Source organism: Myxocyprinus asiaticus, chromosome 14 (assembly GCF_019703515.2).
Source record: "Myxocyprinus asiaticus isolate MX2 ecotype Aquarium Trade chromosome 14, UBuf_Myxa_2, whole genome shotgun sequence".
NCBI lineage: Eukaryota > Metazoa > Chordata > Actinopteri > Cypriniformes > Catostomidae > Myxocyprinus > Myxocyprinus asiaticus.
The window spans coordinates 791,412-814,337 of NC_059357.1; the positions used below are offsets into that span (position 1 = coordinate 791,412).

General features: G+C 38.9%; 1 protein-coding gene across 2 annotated transcripts; it reads right to left on the reverse strand.

Annotated features, from left to right (window-relative positions):
- Positions 1 to 1,069: 1,069 nt before the first annotated feature.
- On the reverse strand, positions 1,070 to 21,159 carry LOC127451286 (transmembrane protein 184B-like). 2 transcript variants are annotated; one of them, XM_051715854.1, is made up of 10 exons: positions 21,052 to 21,159; positions 15,278 to 15,493; positions 13,599 to 13,764; positions 10,720 to 10,810; positions 10,564 to 10,639; positions 9,566 to 9,657; positions 9,308 to 9,477; positions 4,867 to 5,061; positions 4,542 to 4,568; positions 1,070 to 2,348 (listed from the first exon to the last, which is right to left on the reverse strand). In XM_051715854.1, the coding sequence occupies exons 2-10, from the start codon at positions 15,491 to 15,493 to the stop codon at positions 2,155 to 2,157; spliced, it is 1,227 nt and encodes a 408-aa protein (XP_051571814.1). In that variant the 5' UTR covers positions 21,052 to 21,159; the 3' UTR covers positions 1,070 to 2,154. The 2 variants fall into 2 exon arrangements, with proteins under 2 accessions (XP_051571814.1, XP_051571815.1); XM_051715855.1 differs by lacking the exon at positions 4,542 to 4,568.
- Positions 21,160 to 22,926: the final 1,767 nt, after the last annotated feature.

The window sequence follows — 22,926 nt, forward strand, 5'->3', positions numbered from 1 at the left end:
ATGTTGTATGTAAAGATTAGTAAATCATCTGGGGCGTGTAGTAAAAGTTAAGGACATGTTCAGTGTGTGAATGAGACCTGTACTTCGAGTGAAAGCTAGTTGATTCATATTTTAAAAGAGCGTTCAACATGCAATAAAATAGACTCGAGAAGCAACCAAACATTACCAGGTGTAAAGACAAACAATGGATTCTGTCGTTTTAACTGTAATTTGTAGATGTGACAGCAGGGCTCTCTTCATGTTACAGAGTTATCCGGATGGTATAACTTATGTATTAAACCATGGGACAAATATTCTACTTGCACTGTGTATCAAATCACATTCATTCCATTTTATGACCCGGATGGGAGTGAGGTTTAGGGGGGTGAGTGTAATGGTGAGCCAGCTGATAGATAGCTGTGCAATGTGTATAAACCTCAATCCCCTGACCTCAAGAGGTGCACTAGCGACTGACGCTAGAGGCTTTAGCCTTTAGCCTCCTTGTTAGCACGCCCACCTCCAATGCTAGAGACCCCAGTTTGAATCCCGCTCTGAGTGGATAGACCGTTTACAGTGGTGCCATGACCCGGATGGGAGTGAGGTTTAGGGGGGTGAGTGTAACGGTGGCCAGCTGATAGATAGCTGTGCAATGTGTATAAACCTCAATCCCCTGACCTCAAGAGGTGCACTAGCGACTGACACTAGAGGCTTTAGCCTCCACGTTAGCGTGCCTGCCTCCCATGCCAGAGATGCTGGTTTGAATCCTGCTTGGAGCAGGTTGAGTATGACCAGTTTACATTTACTCACCTTTATGTTGTTATAAAAATTATTGTATGCGACTCATGTCTTATTGTGAAGGAATACAGGTAAAGTTTGGTGAGAAACAAACTAAAATCTAATGTATTATTTAGTGAATCTCTTGGTTGACCATTGATCTTCTGTGCGCGTAGTTACGCTGCAGCCGCTTGCGAGGTGGGGCGTTCAAGCGAAAACTCATTTTGTTTCACTTGAACAGAACCACCAGAGAAAATAAAAACAGAAAACACAGCACAGCTGCACACAAACCACAGCATAAACTCAATATCTTGTGTTAAATCTGTTTATTTCAATGAGCAATATCTGCTGAGGACAGGAATCATTTTGTTCAGAGAATAGTCCATCTATAATCTGAGCCATTACTGTGAAATTATTATAATCCCAGTTTTTGTCATGAAACAGTCACTCTCTGCTCATCTATTATCGGTTTATTAAACACTCTTTATAACATCATAAATCACCACAGTAACTCATTCTTCACTACTGCTTTCAAACATCTCTGAAGTTTAATCTGAAAGTCTATTATTCAGAATAAATCATCTTTACATCTCAGTTAGTCAGAGGGAGAAAGAATGAATGAAATATCTCTATAGAACAGCAATAAAATTAATAGAAACAAAAAAGCATCAATGAAAATTGCAGGTACTGACTATAGTGTCCATTCAGTGAGCTAGACGAGTGTTTGTGTGTGTACCTGATGTTAAAGGCATTTCAGTCGTCGCCCCTGTAGTTTATAATGCAGCACTTAATCTAGAAATGTCAATGTGTAAATATACCTGCACATTACCCTGAAATATACATGTAAAGCTCTTTAAAAAGTGTCTCAAAGGGTGTTTATGTGATATGGCACATTCTGATTCTCTTTATTCAAAGTCTATCAATCTGTCTCTCTGTAGCTCTGTTCCAAACACCAGTGAGCTGTCATGCTGTTTACTCACTTCATAGGCTGCTACCTACTAAGGCAGCATACTAACTAAAATGGGACACTCAACATAGGCAACAACTCCAAGTTACTAATGAAGCCACTGCTGCCTTTAAATGCACGATGGAAGCTCCCACGTCAGAGTTGGACGTTCGTTTTTACATGATCACATAATCAAGTAACGAAAAAGATATATATATATATATATATGACAAAAGCTGTATCAGTGGATATGCACAAGTGAATTCACCTCACTGTACACAACCTAAAATATACAAGATAAAGCAAACTGCAACGAATGAGTTACGTACTTTATAAGGCAGCATAGTTTTGTTGCCTAAAATGCTGTCTAGGTAGGCAGCTCACTAGGGTTAGAAACAGAGCCTGTCTGTGTGTGTGTGCGTGTGTGTGTGTGTGTGTGTGTGGGTGTGTGTGGGTCAGAACTCGTCGTCAGAGCTGAGCAGCAGTGTTTTCTCATTGGTGCTGTTGGATCGGGTCAGCGGTTCGACCCGACTCTGTTGTGTGTACTGCTGATACGCAGGAGAGAAGTTATGAATTGCATCCTGAAACATATCGCCCGGATTCATCGTCTCCTTGAGACTGCTGGAGATACTCATGGGAGCACAATGTCCTGGGACAGAGAGACAGATGTGTGTTTTTATTGGGTAGTTCAGTAGTTCTGTTAAAGACCCCATGAAATGGTCAACGAATGCAATTTTCTTTCCCGTTTTCATGTATTTTAGTGATATTTCGCTGGTGAACGAATCAGTGTTTTCACTGTGAATGCATCGTTCTCCTTGCTCTTATTTGTCTCATTCACTAAAGTGTCACTCTTTTGAATCAAATTAACTCAGTTTGAAGCACGAGAAAGTCTGACTATAACGCGAGCCACTAGCTTATCGTTGGTTTGCCCCACTGAACGAATCAGTGAATCAGTCAGTAGTTTGAGTCTGTACGAGACTTCTTGTTCGTGAACGTACTGAATGTACTGCTACACTCGCTCGCAAACAAAAAAGTGATGTAACAAATCACAAGAATGATTCTTATTTGTCGACACCTACTGGCGCAAAAACAATTTGCAGAAATGGTCACTGAATGAATCAGTAAACGAATGTGAATTAATCTTTTTGGTAAACGAATTCAAAAGACTCAAATTACTGGGATAATTAAAACCCATTACTAATTAATTTCCTCTTGAAAAAGGAAGTTTGGACATGGTTGTCCAATTTTTTAAATAGGCAACAGGCTTTTGTTACGTCGCATAATTTGCTTCTTTGCTATTGTTACCTGGTAGCAAATGGTATTTATAATTTATAGGGAGGGACATTCTTACTCTACAGAGCATTTAATTGGACAAACATAAGTATACGAGTGCAAGATGAATCATCAATATTTTTGGACTGCTTTTCAGGAAGAGAAAGACTACATTTTAAATGTGTACACTGATGAGCCAAAACATTATGACCACCTGCCTAATATGCTGTTGGTCCTCCGCGTGCCACCAAAACAGTGCCGACCCATCAAGGCATGGCCTCTACAAGACTCCCGAAGGTGTCCTGTGGTATCTGGCACCAAGACATTAACAGCAGATCCTTCAAATCCTGTAAGTTGCGAGGTGGAGCCACCGTGGATCAGACTTGTTGGTCCAGCACATCCCAAAGACGCTCAATCGGATTGAGATCTGGGGAATTTGGAGGACAGGCCAACACCTTGAACTCTTCATCATGTTCCTCAAACCATTCCTGAACAATGTGTGCAGTGTGGCAGGGTGCATTATCCTGCTGAAAGAGGGCACTGCCATCAGGGAATACCATTGCCATGAAGGGGTGTACCTGGTCTGCTACTATGTTTAGGTAGGTGGCACGTCAAAGTGATGTCCACATGAATGGCTGGACCCAGGGTTTCCCAGCAGAACATTGCCCAGAGCATCACACTCCCTCCACCGGCTTGTAGTCTTCCCATCGGACCTCCTTCCATTGCTCCAAGGTCCAGTTCTGATGCTCACGTGCCCATTGTAGGCGCTTTTGATGATGCAGCAGGGTGCGATGCACTGTGTGTTGTGACACATTCCTCCCGTAACCATCATTCAAAGTTTCTGTGACTTGTGCCACAGTAGACCTTCTGTCGGTTCGGACCAGACGGGATAGCCTTCGTTGCCCTCACGCATCGATGAGCCTTGGGTGCCCAACATCCTGTTGCCTGTTTTTGGTTTGTCCCTCCTCGGACTACTGTCAGCAGGTACTCACCACTGCTGACCGGGAGCACCCCACAAGCCTTGCCGTTTCAGTCGTCTGGCCATAACATCATTGCTCAGGTCTTTACTCCTGCCCATTTCTCCTGCATTCAACACGTCGACTACGAGAACTGATTGTTCGCTTACCATCTAATCTACCCAGACTTTGACATGTGGCCTTGTTAGGAGATGATCAACATTATTCGCTTCAACTGTGAGTGGTCATAATGTTTTGGATCATCTGTGTATATCTGGTAAAACATTACTTTTGCAACCTTTTATGAGTACACTAGCACATTGAGCGCAATATGAACAACATGGACTAAAACCATAAAAGTCTGATTTCATGGGGTCTTTAATTGGGAAAACAAATTGTTGTGTTACTTTTAAATTCTGGTAGACAAGATGAACAACATGAAATCACGTCTGAAACAAACAACGAATGAAGTACAATGAAAGTCGCTTCAGTAATGAAATCAAATGAATGATTCGCTCTAGAGACATAACACATTCGAAAGAGTTTCTTATTGAACATAGTGAAAACATAAGATAAAAATTACACACAGTCCAGAAAAAAACACTGTAACTTACCGTACTGCCCATAGACTGGAATACAACCTGAGAAAACCAGAGAGACGCAAAATACACAGGACAAGAAACAAAGACAATTTAAACAAAAGCACATTCAGAGGAAAAATAAAGGTTGTAATTCAAGTTTTAAAATAGAAACAAAGAAATGTGAAGAACAGAGGATAGAAAGAGAGAGAAAAGATTATTTTGGAATAGCTTAAGAATTTGGTGGTTATTTGCAACAGAATTTAAATCAAGTTATACAGGCATTTCGTTGGTCACATGACCAGAAAATCAGGCTGTGATTGGTTCATTTGAGGTGTCTAGCGTGAAGTGTGATTGTTACCGTGAACGTCGAGTCTCTTGTCCATATAGACCTTGTATGTGAACGCGTGTCGGAGCGCCAGCGCAGCGAAAAACATCTCAATACAGATGATGAAGTTCTGGTAACCGGCGGCAACAGTCCCTTCCCCCACTGTGACATCAGGAGAGTTTATCCGAGGAATCGTGCCACATTTCTCCAGAATAGCCAACAGCATTCCTGCATCACACACAATATTGTTCATCAGCATTTCTAAACTCATTTATAGTTTCATTACATTTAACCTGTAGACTATTTACTGCTCTAAAAACTGAACAGATTGCATCACTCATCATTTCAAAAATTGTTATTACTAATTACTTTACTTTTAAAACATGTTGTTTTTCCACTCTGCAAATTAAAAATAATATCTATATTTCCTCATTATTCATTGACGTACAGAAGTCATACACTCAGTATCACGTATCAGCCATTTATTTTTTATATTTATGCATTTCAATTTCATAACTAAATTCAGTCAAATTCATTTGTGCAATTTTTAACAAAAGAAATAAAAATTATTATAATATTTATTTTTATTTTATTTTGTTAAAGATTTCTCAATTTAATTTGATGGAATATAGTTATGAAATGGAGTATAAATTGATAATATAAATCTTAGAATAATTTTGAGCGTAGATGTCACAGAAACACAAATATTTGTAAAAATGTACTGTACATACTGTAAATAATACTATATTATTATTATTATTATAAGTAATACATTTTAAAGTAATTACCAATTGAAAATGATTTTTGTTTACTTAAAGTTATTTGATTACAGTAATTAGACCCGCTTTGTAATCAGATTACGCCCAACACTTACAGTTGCAATCGAAATTATTCATCCCCCCCATGACAGTAGGGATTCACAAAGGTGAGCTTTTCTGATCACCCAGTATTTTTAAACTTTACATCTATATCGGTTGTGACACAATCAAAGTCATAGTGTGAATATATAACCTAATATTTCTAAATACAGCCATGTCATAATTATTCAGCCCCTATTGCATGTAGCTGTTTCTTAAATATGTAAGGCTACACAAGTAATTGTTTTAAAACTAAATTAAGTCATCAATCTGCAATGGCACTTATTTAAGTTTTAAAATGTAAGTTTAGCGTTGTAAGCAAAAATGTATTTCTATGCAAAAAATGCAATTAAAAATAAGCTGTCTCAAAAGCTAATCGAGGAGATAATTTCATTACACAAGAAATGGCTAAAAGTACATTTCCAAGGCACTTCAATTTCCAAGGTTTGGACTCAAGATGGCGCCGAGTACGGCTGCTGCGTTGCGAGCTCCAACACAACATAGCAATGTTTTGTTTGTTTTGTTCACAATTCTTATGTTTTTTGTCTTGGATGTTGTCTGCCTTATTGTCTACGACAGACAAACACTTTTGGACATTGGTTCAGCAATCTCACACCGAAAACCGGACTTCACATTACACAATGCCGACCCGCTGTTTACAAACACGCAAGCGGAGCCCTTTGTCTGGGCAGCACGGCCGCGGAAACGCAGGAGGAAAAGGGGAAACAGAGCCGGCGTTCTCATCAGAGTAAGACGTCGAGCAAATCGACCCCCGCTACCCACTATTCTACTGGCAAATGTTCAGTCTCTGGATAACAAGCTCTGTGAGCTGAAAGCGCGGATCTCTTTCCAACGAGATACAAGGGACTGCTGCATTATCTGCCTTACGGAAACTTGGATGTCTGCGGAGATTCCAGACTCAGCCATTGAACCCGCGGGGTTCTCCATGCACCGAGCGGACAGAGCGAAAGACCTCTCAGGTAAAAGCAGAGGTGGTGGTGTATGTTTTATGATCAACAAATCCTGGTGTGATCAGAGGAACGTACATTCCATCAAGTCTTTCTGTTCTCCTGATCTGGAATTTCTCATGCTTCTGTGTCGACCATTCTGGCTACCGAGGGAATTCACAGCGGTCATTATCACAGCTGTGTACATCCCGCCACAAGCCGACACAGACCGGGCACTCAAGGAACTGTATGGGATTATAAGTGAGCAGGAAACCGCGCACCCTGAGGCCGCGTTCATTGTGACCGGGGACTTTAATAAAGCCAGTTTAAAATCAGTCGCACCAAAATACCACCAGCACATTAGTTTCAACACACGAGGGGACCGGGTTTTGGACCATTGCTACTCTCCGTTCCGGGATGGCTACAAATCCCTCCCCCGCCCACCATTTGGCAAATCGGGCAACTCTTCCATTCTGCTTCTGGCCCGCTTACAGGCAGAAACTGAAACAGGAAGCACCCACCCTCAGAACGATCCAGTGCTGGTCGGACCAATCAGACTCTATGCTACAAGACTGTTTTGATCAGACGGACTGGGAGATGTTCCGGTCCGCCTCTGATGACGACATCGAGCTTTACGCTGATAGCGTAATGTGTTTCATCAGAACGTGCGTAGAGGAAGTGATTCCGACCAGGACAATACGGATCTATCCGAATCAGAAGCCATGGATCAATAGGGATGTTCGCGCGGCACTTAATGTGCGGACCTCCGCTTTTAATTCCGGGAACGCGGAGGAGCATAAACAAGCCAGTTATGCCCTCCGAAAAACTATCAAAACAGCAAAACGCCAGTACAGGAGTAAGATTGAAGGACAGTTTAACACCACCAACTCTAGAAGCATGTGGCAGGGAATTAACATCATCATGGACTTTAAAGGGAATAAAAACTCCGCCGTGAACACCGCTGCCTCTCTCCCGGATGAGCTAAATACTTTTTATGCTCGTTTCGAGGGAAATAACACCGCCCTCGTGGAGAGAGCTCTCACGGCCAAAGCTACAGAGGTTAGTTCACTCTCCGTCTCTGTAGCGGATGTAACCCGATCCTTGTGATGCCTTCAGTGTGTAAATCGAAGCTCGGTGATCACTGGACTTTCCAGCAAGACAATAACATCAAGGATACATCAAAGCTGTCCAAAATCAGGTTCAGGGATGGGTCGTGGAATGTCCTTAAATGGCCCTTTCAGTCCATCATTAAAATCCCATTGCAAACCTTTGTTGGGATTTCAAGGAAGCAGTGGCAGCACAGAAACCAAAGAATGTCAATGAGCTGGAAGCTTTTGCTCATGAGAAATGTGTAAAAATTCTGAAGCCTGAGAACACTTACCTGAAACATTTATTTGCTGTTATTAAGGATAAAGGATGCTCCACAAATGATTGACTTTGGGGGTTGAATATTTTTGACATGACATTTGTGGAGAGAATTAGTTATTAGTTATTTTTTATTTTAAAATTTGAGTAAACTGAACTCTTTGTTCTCAAAATCACTCAAATGTGTATTAAAAACTTACTTTGTTTATTGAGGTTTTAGTTGATGTGTTTTAATTCACATCACCAGAATGTGTTGCTGGTCAGGGGGCTTGAATAATTTTGATTACAACTGTATTTAGATTAAATATTTGTAAGATTTACAGTTATATTTCTATTTACAATTTAAATTTAGCATATATATTTTTCATTAAATAGTTATTGAACCATAAATGCATAAAATACACTGTTAGTTGTTTGGCATAAAAGTGTCTCCAAAATGAATAAATGTTTTTAATTTACAATTTAAATAAGACAAATGAGACTATTTTCCATTAAGACACATTGAGAAGATTTGATGGCCAAATTGGACAAATTTAGGCTGTTTTTGGTAACATGCTTGTTGCTTAACATGCTACATTCAAATACTGCTCCCATCACATGATGAGTCTCTGTCCAATGAGCTTTGAGATGTTTGGTTGTTTCTTTTTTCTTCTTTTATTTTTCTCCCCAATTTGGAATGCCCAATTCCCAATGCGCTCTAAGTCCTCGTGGTGGTGTAGTGACTCGCCTCAATCCGGGTGGCGGAGGATGAATCTCAGTTGCCTCCACGTCTGAGACCGTCAATCCGCGCAACTTATCACGTGACTTGTTGAGCGCGTTACCGCGGAGACGTAGCGCGTGTGGAGGCTTCACGCTATTCTCCGCGGCATCCACACACAACTCACCACGCACCCCACCGAGAGCGAGAACCACATTATAGTGACCACGAGGAGGTTACCCCATGTGACTCTACCCTCCCTAACAACCGGGCCAATTTGGTTGCTTAGGAGACCTGGCTGGAGTCACTCAGCACGCCCTGGATTCAAACTCACGACTCCAGGGGTGATAGTCAGCGTCAATACTCACTGAGATACCCGTTTGGTAGTTTCTGAGTAGATTAAATGTCCCTTTACATCTAGAATTCATCCTGACATTACCAGAGAAACATCAGCAGGAAAACGGTCATTTTAAACATTTATACGAACGAGAATGACATGCATCAAACACTTTCTCTCTCACGTTTCTGTTTTATTTAGAAAAGCAACATCAGTGTGAAATCACCAGCAGAGGATTTTAAAGATATCGATGATGAATCAGTGAACTCACCCTGCCAGAATGAGAGGAAGATGACCGATTTCACCATGAAGAACTTCAGTACGGGACTGTACGGCTCCAACAGATCTCGAGTAGAGAAGTAGAAGAGAAACAGAGCGTAGAGAGAGAGACTGACCGAGATATTATAGATGATCATCACGTATAAATAACCGCTCGCCACACTACAGGAGATAAAGGGAGAATGCAGTTCATGTTCTTCACTGATTACTGTGTTTATATTTGTGTGATTGTTCAGGTGAATCGACACACTTGAAGTCTCCGTCTCTGTATTTCCCAAATGCCTGTAGAATGACGGTCATGACGGCCATCAGTGGCTTCACCACACAGAACTGAAGAGTCGCCTGAGAGAGACAGAAGAGTTTTGAACACTTTCACAAACACATTAAACAAGTTTTATTGGTCACTGACGCAGTGATCATTTGAACTGTTTATTTATTCAAAGATGCATTAAAATGCAATTCATACAGACAAAAAAAAATTCAATTTCTGAATATAAAATGTATCTAAATTTTTTGTTTGTTTGTGTAAATTAAATAACTGTCCGCAGTTATGTATGTTTTTTTTTTAATAAAATTTCAGCCTCAATAAATGACTGAAATTGTATAAAATACATAAAGAAAATATTGTAATTGTGTATTTATTGGTTACACCAGTTGACGTTTTAAAAACATTATATCAAAACTTGTTAATAATGGTAAAAAGTTTTTTGAAATGCACGTGAAACCAACATGAATACAAACGTGATATTTTTAAGAACTTCGCACCAACGTTTTAACCCTCAGAGACCCACTGTAGCAAAATTGCAACATGTTAAAAAAATGTAACGCAATTAATCATCGTAACTCAAGCTTGTAGTACCACCTGTTTTCTCCAGGGGGCAGGAAGTGGTATTTTACGGGCTTAGCAAATATTTATATATTCGATTAATTAATCGGCATACCATGCAATTCTTTTGATACATTTTTATCAATTGACAGCCTTAAAGCAATTAAATTATAACTATTTTGACTAAGCATGGGTTAAAACAACAATTTTGGCAGGTAATACTTCCAAAATTCATCCCAAAACAAAAATGCACAATGATCAAAATGTATATAGCCAGTGGCTTTCTAAAAAAAAACAAAAAAACAAAAACAAAAACAACAACAACTTAATCATCAATGCTTCTGAGTAACTAATTTCTCCTTTTCATCATTTCAGACATCTTTATTTCTGATTGACTTATAAATGTGTGTGTTGTGTGATACCTGTTTACAGAAGCGCAGAAAGCCGATGGAGTATGTTCTGCCCCATAAACAACACGTCCCGTACACACAACTGGACCTGAACACACACACACACACACACACACGTTATATCAGAACTAAAGATATAAACAGAGAACTAGTGAAAGATGAACTCACTCGATGGGTTTTCCTCTGATCTCCGCCATGATGGCGCTCTCACCTCCCAGATACTCATAACACAAACTCAAGAAGTTATAGATCACAAATGCTGTAGAAACACACAAACACACACACAATGTTAGAGAAACACATGTGTGATCTCTTTAGTTGCTCAGTTGTAGAGATAAAACAATATTCGGTACACTTTTCTACTCAATCGGTTATAGCGGGTGTACCGATAAATCTCAGAAATAAATAAATAATTAACCTTTGTGCATCAATAAAAAAAAATTTACTCAGAGGTTCTTCGAGGACAAAAATATCCACGTAAAAAAACTGCCATATTATATATTAATATTATTTTCCACTTTCAGTGAGTTCATTTTTTTAACCAACATCAGTCCTGATCATAACTACCAAATATTCATTTATTTTCAGTATTTTAACCCTTTAAATGCCAGTTTGTTTACATAATGCCACTGTTGTTTTTTACACACACACACACACCCACACAATTTTATCTGCATCATTTATTCAGTTGTCCTGCAGTGCTCTATAATACAGCAAACAGAGAATAGGGGAAAAGCTTGTATTTGCTCCATAGGCTAAACATGAGGGAAATGGCGCCATCTGGTGGAAAATATTAAAAATGTAAATTCTGAAGCCAGGACTCCAGAATGAAAGTATAATATCATAGACTTCATGATTTTATGCTTTAATGACACTGGGATCAAATATTGCAGTTTTAATGGGTTTCAATGGGGACATTTTTGTCCTGAAGGTCCTGAGTGTAACTATTTTGTGTACACAGTGTATTATAGATGTATTATAGGAACTGAGGTTGAAATATCAAAATTCCCCCAAAAAAACACACCTTTGGCAAAATGTATGCTGTTGGTATTAACACAGACAAAATGATCGAAAAAACAAAAATGAAAAAGATAAAAATGTCCCGAAGGTCACACAATGGTTAAAAATGGGTTCTGCATATCTGTTACTGGACACTTGAACATAAAAATAATCAGTATCAGTCGTAAAAAAAATGTAATCTCTACTCAACTGTTTTCAAACGTCAGAGATCTCAATATGAACTCAAACATCTCTCATTAAATGATCGGAGGTGTCCACATTCATTTTATAGCTCTGTACTCTGTCAACATTTGACACATTTATTGTCTCTTGGGGATTTTAGGAGGAACATAAAAGAAAACGTTGGTAATTAAATATAAATGTAACCTCAGAGCAACATCTGAGCAATAACACTGAATTGGGGAATGTGTGTTTTGTTGATGCAGGTGTTCCAGATGTGATCAACACCTCAAGCACTGAACGCATCACATTCCTCACTGATTTCACACACTTGACACTCACTGAATGTGACACGTTACTGAAAGATCTTCACAACAGCTCCTGATCATCTGTGATTCTTCAAGTCTTATGTTAGTATGAGTTCATCAATCGTGTTTGAAACTATGGTTGTAAATTTATGTTAAAGAAGCTGTGTTCTTTTCTTACACAAACTCCTCATAAAGTTGCTCATTAGCATACCATTGCTAGGAGACTGACTTCAATGACACGTGAACAAAGATGAAAGACTCCCATGATCCAATAACTAATATATCTATGGCTGTTTCATCAACTTCAGGCACTTTCATGTCCAAGTCAGATGTCAGATGTTTTCTTGTTGTTATATGAAGGTCACTTTAAAACTGAACTGAAAACTTTTCAACAGACCTTCATCATTTATTTTTGGTACTTTCAAATGTCTTAAGCATAGATGTGACTGTTTCTGCCTTCAGACCCAGACTTTCAATATTTAAAAATACTGGGGGTCTGGGTATCTCAGCGAGTAAAGACTCTGACTACCACACCTGGAGTCGTGAGTTCGAATCCAGGATGTGCTGAGTGACTCCAGCCAGGTCTTCTAAGCAACCAAATTGGCCCGGTTGCTAGGGAGGGTAGAGTCACATGGGGTAACCTCCTCGTGGTCGCTATAATGTGTTCCTCGCTCTCGGTGGGGCACGTGGTGAGTTGTGCGTGGATGCCGCGGAGAATAGCGTGAAGTCTCCAAACACGCTACGTCTCCATGGTAACACGCTCAACAAGTCACGTGATAAGATGCGCAGATTGACGGTCTCAGACGCGGAGGCAACTGAGATTCGTCCTCCATCACCCGGATTGAGGCGAGTCACTACGCCACCACGAGGACTTAGAGCGCATTGGGAATTGGGCATTGGAAAAAAAAAAAAAAAAAAAAAGAAGAATTTTTAAATACTAATTATTACATGTTTAAAACTATGATCATCTAAACAAAGAGTGAAATCAACATAAAACACTTAAATATTTATTATTTAAAATTATTTCTATAAAAAAATGTTTTTATTACAACTGTCCCACAGTGTCATTTCCACCACACCAAAATAAAAAAATAAAAATTCCCCAATAACGTTTGTTTAAAAGTTAGTGTACTTGTTAATCAGTGAAGAGCTTGAAATATGAGACAAAACAAAGACAAATTAAGGGAAATCACCTTTTATTGGCCATTGTTTCCAATTAAGCTGTAATTTTTAGAAATTATGCAAAATATGATTTAATTGAGTGTATTTAGGATACATCAAATGTTAGCTATGATCTTAAAAAAACGTATTTAAAAGGTTCAAAATGTCAGCGTCATTTCCAGCACAGAATTCTATTAAACACAATCCAGAATTTGAGATGGAAATGACACATTAATGTCCTGTGATGCATGAACACACTAATTAAATCAGCTAGTGTGATTGTGAAACATGTTTTAACGAGACTTTCTAGAAGTCCACAGGGATAAAAATGCCTGAAGTTAAAGAAACACCTTTAAATCTATTCCAGTAAACAATAAATGGAGATAGATTAACTCTTACCTTCATAACAGTCACGAACCGTGTCGAAGTAAACGTAATACTCCTCATTAGTGAAGAACAGCAGGCTGAGCCACGAGTCGAAGGCGAAAATCGGCACGATGAAGAGAATCCGAACGATATGCCGCTGCTCATTAGGAGAGTTATAATAGTGCAAGTGCATGTAGATCTGAGAGAGAGAGAGAGACCTGAATCTCACTGAACACCTTTGGAATTAATTGATCATCTATTGGACAGAAGTCGCAATACATCTCAGAAGTGTTGAATGGGGTTCAGGTCTGGACCTTATACAGGACAGTCAAGTTCTTCCACACCAGACTCACTAAATCATTTCTTTATACTGTAGATAATATTAGCAGCAGATTTCAATGGTGGATATGAGCGTGGGGGTCTGGGTATCTCAGCGAGTATTGACGCTGACTATCACACCTGGAGTCGTGAGTTCGAATCCAGGGCGTGCTGAGTGACTACAGCCAGGTCTCCTAAGCAACCAAATTGGCCCGGTTGCTAGGGAGGGTAGAGTCACATGGGGTAACCTCCTCGTGGTCACTATAATGTGGTTCTCGCTCTCGTTGGGGCGCGTGGTGAGTTGAGCATGGATGCCGCAGAGAATAGTGTGAAGCCTCCACACGCGCTAGGTCTCCGCGGTAACGCGCTCAACAAGTCACGTGATAAGATGCGCAGATTGACGATCTCAGACGCGGAGGCAACTGAGATTCATCCTCCGCCACCCAGATTGAGGCGAGTCACTACGCCACCACGAGGACTTAGAGTGCATTGGGAATTGGGCATTCCAAATTGGGGAAAAAAAGGGGAGAAAAAAATAATATATATATATATAGTGTTTGTTGCATAACATACATACGATAATATTTGTTTATTGAAAAAGGAATATTTTATTCATATTGTTTTTGATGTGCTGAATTGAACTGTGATACATTTCAATCCATATTTATAGAGCAAGGAGAGGAAGTTGTCATGGTCAAACTCTCAAACATTTGGTATCTCTGAAAAGCCCAGAGAGTCCTCTGATAATACCCCAAGATTTACCACTGTAGAAAAACTTCAGTAACAAACGTCCTACACAAAAATGAATTGCTGGGCCTCAGGAGGATAATGACCTTTAAAGCCTAAAGTATCAACTATGATACATAAAAAAAAAAACGTGCAATTTCTTTTCATAGTTTGTCTAATGGTACTATAAACAGTTTAATGTCAAACAAGTAGAATTTTCTGGCAACTCTTTCATGTGTCAGATTTACAGGGTTAAAAGAGTCAAACATACACATACAGTATGAAAACAATGATAAAAGCTATGTATTTCTGCATCATAACTGTATTATGATAGCTGTACGTGTTTATGTGTATGTCACTGGAGCAGGTGTTTCTTTTGTCTGTCAGATTCACACAAGCTCAACTATAACAACACACACACACACACACACACTGCACTGTTGCTATGCAACCACCTCTGATCTCTGATGTCACAGCACCTGTTGCCAGAGCAACAGGTCATCATCATCATCCTTTATGCCAACCACACACACACACACACACACACACACATATTTAGTAAGATATCTAAAGGAAGATATCAGAAACTTCTATTGTTCTAAGTTATTAAAATGACTACAAACTATAAAGTCAGTATTTATATTAGTATAACTAAGTGTGTGTGGTACCTGTTGGCAGGTGAGCATTAGTGCGGTCCATGTAAAGATTCCAGAGATGGTTTGGGCGGTCGCTGTCATGAGGAAGATGGGCATCTCTGGGGTGACCACTGGAGTCTCCCACGATCTGTTGTGACCTTCAGGAGCCACCGTAACCAGTCCGAGCCCCAGCGCCATGCTAACCAGAGAGTTATTCCCCTTTGATGTTGGCACATCCCTCTTCCACATCTGAGCCGAGACGAGAGCCAATCAGAACACAGGAAACACAGTGGGGAGGAGTTAATACACTGTGTAATAACCGATTCCATTTACAATTATGACTCCCTTCTATGTTTATGGTTAGGTGTAGGGACCAAGCGAGGAGTAAGAATCTGGTGGGGAGTACGTTTTCGACACAAAAGCAGCATATGAACGTACGTGTTTTGACTAACTTGTGATCAAACTTTTGTTACTGAAGTGTTGTTTAAAAACCATTGAAACATTTTGTAATTCCTAAAGATCTAAAGTGTTTGATGTAAATCTAAAATAAAGTGATATTTATAGTACTTATTTTTTGGGGCGCACCATCCGGTGGTGCACCAGTGCCCACCCACTTTTTCGTCCAACTGTGTTCTGGAAGTATTTTTTAGGGATGAATACCAAATACGAATTTGGCCAATACCGATTTTAACAAATAACTATTGGCCGATACCGATATTTTGCCACTTACCTTATTTTGTCATTACCGATTGTCAACCACATCAATGTCAACCACAGCAATTAAAAATAAAGTTACCAAAGGAACAAAACGCCCTTTTAATTTCTATAGTGGTGTAATGGATAATGGTAAATGCCGTCCAGAGCGCTAGAGGGCGCCGCTTGCTTACACAATGCTGACTGAACCGCTGATTACAGTCTATTTTTAAACGCAGCCTTTCAAGCTTTTGCAAATCGCACAAGACCTTATTGTGATTTCAAACTTAATCAATTGTGCAGCGTTAATGGATACCATACCAATATCTCAGACGTCAAAGGTTGCTGTTTTTCAAAGCGTTTGGATGGTTTTACCCAGGGGGTCAGGAATTGGCAGGTCCCTGTTAGCACCTGCTGGTAGATGTTGGAACTACACCACCCGATGGCAAAAAGCATGTTTCTCCATGGACAGCCACTCAAAAGTAGCCGTGTTTTATGATGAAATAAAAAAAAATAATAATTCCAAGAACCATTTCAAATTCAATTATTTCATTACATTATAGCACATTGTCATCCGGTGATGAACTGTTTTTGAAGGGCTCTTAAAAGCGTGAAATTTATGTATATTTTTCCCTATCTATTCCCATTAATGAGTGATCAGTCACATGACACCCGATCCCGGAACCGAGCGCCCATGAGCAAAGATGGCAGCCTTTGTTTCGCTAGCTTTCTGGGAACCCTGCGCTAGCTGAGCACAGTCATAGAGATGAATGGGGATGCTAACGGATAGCTCTCTCCAGGTATTTTATAGCTTCATGGTTTTACCTCATCATGCACAGGTAAGTGCCGCTTTCACAAGTGTCATGTAATGACGGTTTTACCTCATTAATGTGAGCACGAGAAAGAATAAAGATTAAATATTACATGTTCTTAGGAGTGCCAAACCTTCTACATTGTGTGTACATCATTATTTCTGGACTGTGCATTTGAATTCACAGAGTTTTTACAAAGTGTGATGATAATTAACTATAATGGTTTTTCATATCAGCGTTTTCATGCTTAAACCGATTTGCCGATGGTTTTAATTTGGTCATTAATTGTCCGAAACATTGTTGCATCCCTAGTATTTTTCCCATTCATTTTTTCCATAGACTTTTAATAAAATCCTTCATAAAAGAGAGCCATGAACCAAACCAACCAGCTGTGATGAGACTCACAATATCACAAACTTTGTTTTGAGGCAAAAAACTATTTGAAAATCGGACAAAACTACCATCCCATGAAGTGTTGCAAGTTATGTAATTTACTACAAAACGATGGGAATAAATATGCAACAAGGCACGTTTTTGCGGGTTTTGTTAGACGTGGTTCTCTCATTGGTGGATCTTTCTCAGCTGTACCATGGGTAATGTAGTTGTTTATCATGAATTCCGCTATCAAATACGATTTTTAAACAATGAAGTTGAGATAACACAGACGGATGGCTTCAATGGAAGCACATACCATCGCTGAATAACCTCATAGTTCACAGTAGGTCAGTCTTTAAAGGTTTATAAGTTATTGTTAAAAAAATCAATTAGTCTATGGGATAAATGAATGGGATTTTTACTTCCAGAACCAGACTGTTGCGCTCTATTGATCCTGATGGAAAGCGCTCAAGAGGTCTAATGTTGCTATATGGTTACTTCCTCCCGTGAACATGACTTCTGTTCATCTACTTGGTGGCATGTGACTAACTTGTGTTCAAACTTTTATTGTTACAGAAATTTAGTTTGAAAGTGCTATTGAAACGTTAACTGTGTAATAGACCCGATGTAGAATTAAAACCGTTCTGACTATGTGATTTTTTTAGTACAATTCCAATCGAACCTTTTGTTTTGCAAGTGATGGCATTAAATAAATATTATGTTTCTGCTACAGTGATCCAGCAATGATATCACTTCACCATCTAATCATCAGTGTGACTGTGTGTGCTCAGCGTGATTCATTATTCTCTTCCAGGAAGTGAGTAGACTCTGCATTGCCATGCCAACCACGGCCGTCTCAAGACATTATCAGACACTATCCGATATGATATTCGGTAAATCAGAGTTCATATTTTCTCAGTCATTCAAGAGTAGAGAATTCACACCGACAGGAGATAAAGTTCACTGATGAAACTGAATATCAACATACAGGTTTCCACTGAAGGAATCACTGGCTGTAACGCTTTCTGTGGGGTTTACACTTCAGCAGGCGCAGCTGGTCTAAATTCTGACATATGTATTTAAAAGCAAGTTTTTGTCCTATTTTTAAGTCGTAAAGTAGATGAAAGCTCCGTTACACAGAGTTTGATATAAATATTCCAGCATGTGTGGCAGAGAGTCTGCTGCCCTCCTGAACTCAACAGCGCCCCTCTGTTTGTCCAATAGAAATCTGTGGTCAAATATGGTACTGCAACGAGCCATCATTGACACACACTGGGGGAGAAATTAATCTGCACATAAATGTAGTGCTAAACCAAAAGTAACTTTAGTATTAGTGCACGCCAGCAGTGTGAGAGATTACGAACAAGACGAGCATTATCGATGAACGCGTGTAACAGCGTGTCGATTCTAGTGCTATATTCAAGACAAATTGACCATCAAACAACTTGGTCCTGAAGAACCAGATATAAAAAATAGTTTGGAGATCAAAAGATAAGGGGAGGTGATAAGACATTGTATGTTTTGTATGATGACAAATTGCATGTCAAAAAACCTTGGCTCATGAAACTTTCTATATTAAATTTCCTTTGATTTAAAACATTATCATAAAGATGAGCAAACAAGCTAAAAAAAAAAAAAATACATTTTCCAGATGTAAACACACACATCAAATATACGTGTGGGTGATGTATGTGTGCTATCAGGGATCTGGATTATATAGACACCAGATGTCTATTTGATGTGTGTGTTTACATCTGGAAGATGTGTTTCAGGTTGTTTGCTCATCTGCAATACATCTATTTACATTTACATTTATGCATTTGGCAGACACTTTTATCCAAAGCAACTTACAGTGCCCTGATTACAGGGACAATCCCCTGGAGCAACCTGGAGTTAAGTGCCTTGCTCAAGGACACAATGGTGATGTCTGTGGGGATCGAACCAGCAACCTTCTGATTACCAGTTCAGTGCTTTAGTCCACTACACCACCACCACTCCTTCTACATGTCTATAAGACGTTTCCTCTCTGATGTCAATAAGACATTCAGCAGATGTCTTTGAGATGTTTATGATTTAGAATATTTGTAAATCTGATCTTTTTAAGATGTTTAGCAGATGTTGATTATATTATGTGTGCTAGCTGGGATAGTGCGCACACACGCACACACGCACACACACACATCCAGCCTTGCTGAAGCACCCCCAGATCATCCCCGATCCTCCACTAAGTTTCACAGTGGGTGTGAGACACTGTGGCTTGAAGGCCTCTCCAGGTCTCCGTCTAACCATTAGATGAACAGGTGGAGGATCGGTGATGATCTGGGGGTGCTTCAGCAAGGACGCATGAATCAAGTCACATACAAGGTTATCCTGGAAGAAAACTTGCTCTGACAATGTTCCCCAACTCTGAGGATTGTTTTTTCCAGTAGGACAATGCTCCATGCCACACAGACAGATCAATCAAGGTGTGGATGGAGGAGCACCGGATCAAGACCCTGTCATGACCAGCCCAATCTCCAGACCTGAACCCCATTGAAAACCTCTGTGATCAAGAGGAAGATGGATGGACACAAGCCATCAAACAAAGCCGAGATGCTTGAATTTTTGCGCCAGGAGTGGCATAAAGTCACCCAACAGCAATGTGAAAGACTGGCAGAGAGCATGCCAAGACACATGAAAGCTGTGATTGAAAATCAGGATTATTCCAGCAAATATTGATTTCTGAACTCTAAGTTAAAACATTAGTATTGTGATGTTTATAAATGAATATGATCTTGTTTTCTTTGCATTATTCGAGATCTGAAAACACTGCATCTTTTGTGTTATTTTGACCAGTTGTCATTTTCTGCAAATAAATGCTGTAAATGACAATATTTTTATTTGGAATTTGGGAGAAATGTTGTCAGTACTTAATAGAATAAAACAAAAATGTTCATTTTACTCAAACACATACCTATAAATAGTAAATTCAGAGAAACTGAACTACTTTTCCCCAGAGCTGTATATGGGTCAATGACGTAACGCTCATTTTATTGTCCACGTCTAGTAAATTATTCAAAAATATATTATAAATGCAATTCACACAAGACAAATTAATTGAACAGGCTACAGTCCTTCTATGATGAAGTTGTGTTTTAAAACAATTTTATTTTAAAATACGACGGTGCGCGAAGATTTAAAAACAAATCATGATTTTTTTTTCATATCATTAAATATGATATTTATAATATAGGCAGGTGTGACCATGAGAAAACTTCTTGATATTCTTGACTTAAAAATGTATATTTGTAATAATAATAATAATAATAATAATAATATATATATATATATATTCTTCACCTTAAAACATAAGCCTATGTTTGAAAACTTATTGGAAATTAATGTTTAAGTTACAAATATTTTTTATACATTTTTAAAGATTATGTCTACAAACTTGACACATTAAAATATTTCTAATTTTTATCTTATTTGTCAATGACCCACACACACACACACACACACACACATATATATATATATATATATATATTTCAGTATTACAGTGCCATGTAATAAGATATGAATATAATTATATAACCATGATGAATATCAAACTATTGCCTTTATTCAGCTGAATAAAGTCGGATTGAACTTAGATGAGAAATCATCAATAAAGATATTAAGTGTCCTATTTACAACTATTAGACCTTATTTATCTTCTGACTGGTAAATGCAGCATATATGAACGGATATATTTAATGTAATTCATGTTGTTGTTTATTATAGAGCTGCACTCTGCAGGTGCGCACCGAAAATAACAAATCTCAGAGATCTGACACTTTAAACACTCTTATATTTGATCTACACTAGAAATAAAGTTCCAGATATCTCAGATGATGTGATGTGTCTGTTCTGCGGTATTTACAGTCCACGAGCACATACACTCACGTTATTCAGTCGATCCGGTCATTCGTTTGTCTCGCGGTGTGGAATCAGTGCGGCATGATGATGTTTTATTCCGCTGTCCGTTCCGTCTGTTCTCCGCGTGCGCGAGCGCGTCCGCTCTGTGACGTCATAAAGCCGCGTAGCACATCACCGTGAGCGCTCGCGGATATACGGGGCGAGACCTTATAATAACGGTCAATAAATCATTAACATTATATAATGCTTAAAAGATCCACACATAATAGGCTACATTCAAATATAGATATATGGGCCATTTATCATGCACTATAAAAAGAACTATATAAAAACATTTCAATATTAGATATTCTTATGACATGTTATGATCTATTAAAACTCAAGGCATTAAGATAAGCTAAATATATACTAAATCATCATTTATACAGTACTTTCTATTAGGAGGAGGCTGTCGCAAACACCCTTAAATTTCAACATTTCAGAACAACACTTTTTTCAATGTTGTTTTTTTTTTTTTTTAAAGATCTTTTTAATGTCTTTTAAAGATAAAGGAAATTATTTAGACTTCTGATGGTTTAATTTTAAATAATTAAACTTTTAAAAATACTGTCCTTCACTTTTACGTCATTACCGAAACAACCTGATTTTAGCCACACCCCTGCATTTTTGACCAGGAAGTGAGATCACGTCCCTGTCCATCATGGCCAGATGGGGAGTAGTTCCATCCCATAATTTTGAAGGAAATGTGCTCTAAAGTCTGAAAAATATTAAGAATTGTCACTAACAGGGGTCTGGGTATCTCCGCGAGTATTGACGCTGACTATCACTAACTAACTACTATCGTGAGTTCGAATCCAGGACATGCTGAGTGACTACAGCCAGGTCTCCTAAGCAACCAAATTGGCCCGGTTGCTAGGGAGGGTAGAGTCACATGGGGTAACCTCCTCGTGGTCACTATAATGTGGTTCTCGCTCTCGGTGGGGTGTGTGGTGAGTTGTGCGTGGTTGCCGCGGAGAATAGCATGAGCCTCCACACACGCTACGTCTCCACGGTAACGCGCTGAACAAGCCACATGATAAGATGCACGGATTGACGGTCTCAGACACGGAGGCAACTGAGATTCGTCCTCCGCCACCCGGATTGAGGCGAGTCACTACACCACCACGAGGACTTAGAGCGCATTGGGAATTGGGCATTCCAAATTGGGGAGAAAAAAATGAATAAAAATTGTCACTACCGAAACACATTCTCTGCAATTAAATCAACTTTTTGGGGTTTTAAATTTCAATATTGTTTTTATGTAGGTACAGCTGTTTAAAACATGATTATTTCCTAATAATCATAAGCTAAAATTGTCACTACCGAAACGCAATGTTTTGGTACACTGATTTTTGGACAGGGATGTAGTCTCACATTGTACTTTTCTTTGAGATGTTGGATCTGTTTGTTTTGTTAGACTTTTTGTAGGATAAATGTGTGAACAAAGTGCTCAAAAAGTTAACCAGCAAAAGGTTTAATACTAATATTATGGATGAGCTTTTATGTTTTAAACTGAATCCACTTGATTATTTTAAACTATTTTTCATTTGTATGGAAATCAAGCATTCCTAAACTTCAATGACAATTCAAAACCAGCGTTTGTGCGTCCAAATACAGAGGATAGAAACAATTATGTCTTGAAATAATTAACCACTACATTTACAAACATTTGATGATAAGTGAATATTTTTACAAACATTTTAGATTATGACAACCTGTCAAACAAAATTTCACTACCGAAACACCTGGTGTTATTTCATAAAGTGAAACTGAGTTATTAACTAAGTTTATAATGATTGATCAAATATATATTTAGTTTCATGAATCATTAACTCTCAATCAGTATCATGAAGTATTTTACAG

What these genes read in the sequence shown, in the direction of transcription:
- LOC127451286 (XM_051715854.1), bottom strand. Translation starts at nt 15,493, where the DNA reads ATGTGGAAGAGGGATGTGCCAACATCAAAGGGGAATAACTCTCTGGTT. An exon ending in CTTCCTCTCATTCTGGCAGG is followed by an intron (nt 5,062 to 9,307) that starts GTGAGTTCACTG and finishes TGTGTGATGCAG; the next exon opens with GAATGCTGTTGGCTATTCTG. An exon ending in TCCAGTCTATGGGCAGTACG is followed by an intron (nt 2,349 to 4,541) that starts GTAAGTTACAGT and finishes TCTCTGTCCCAG; the next exon opens with GACATTGTGCTCCCATGAGT.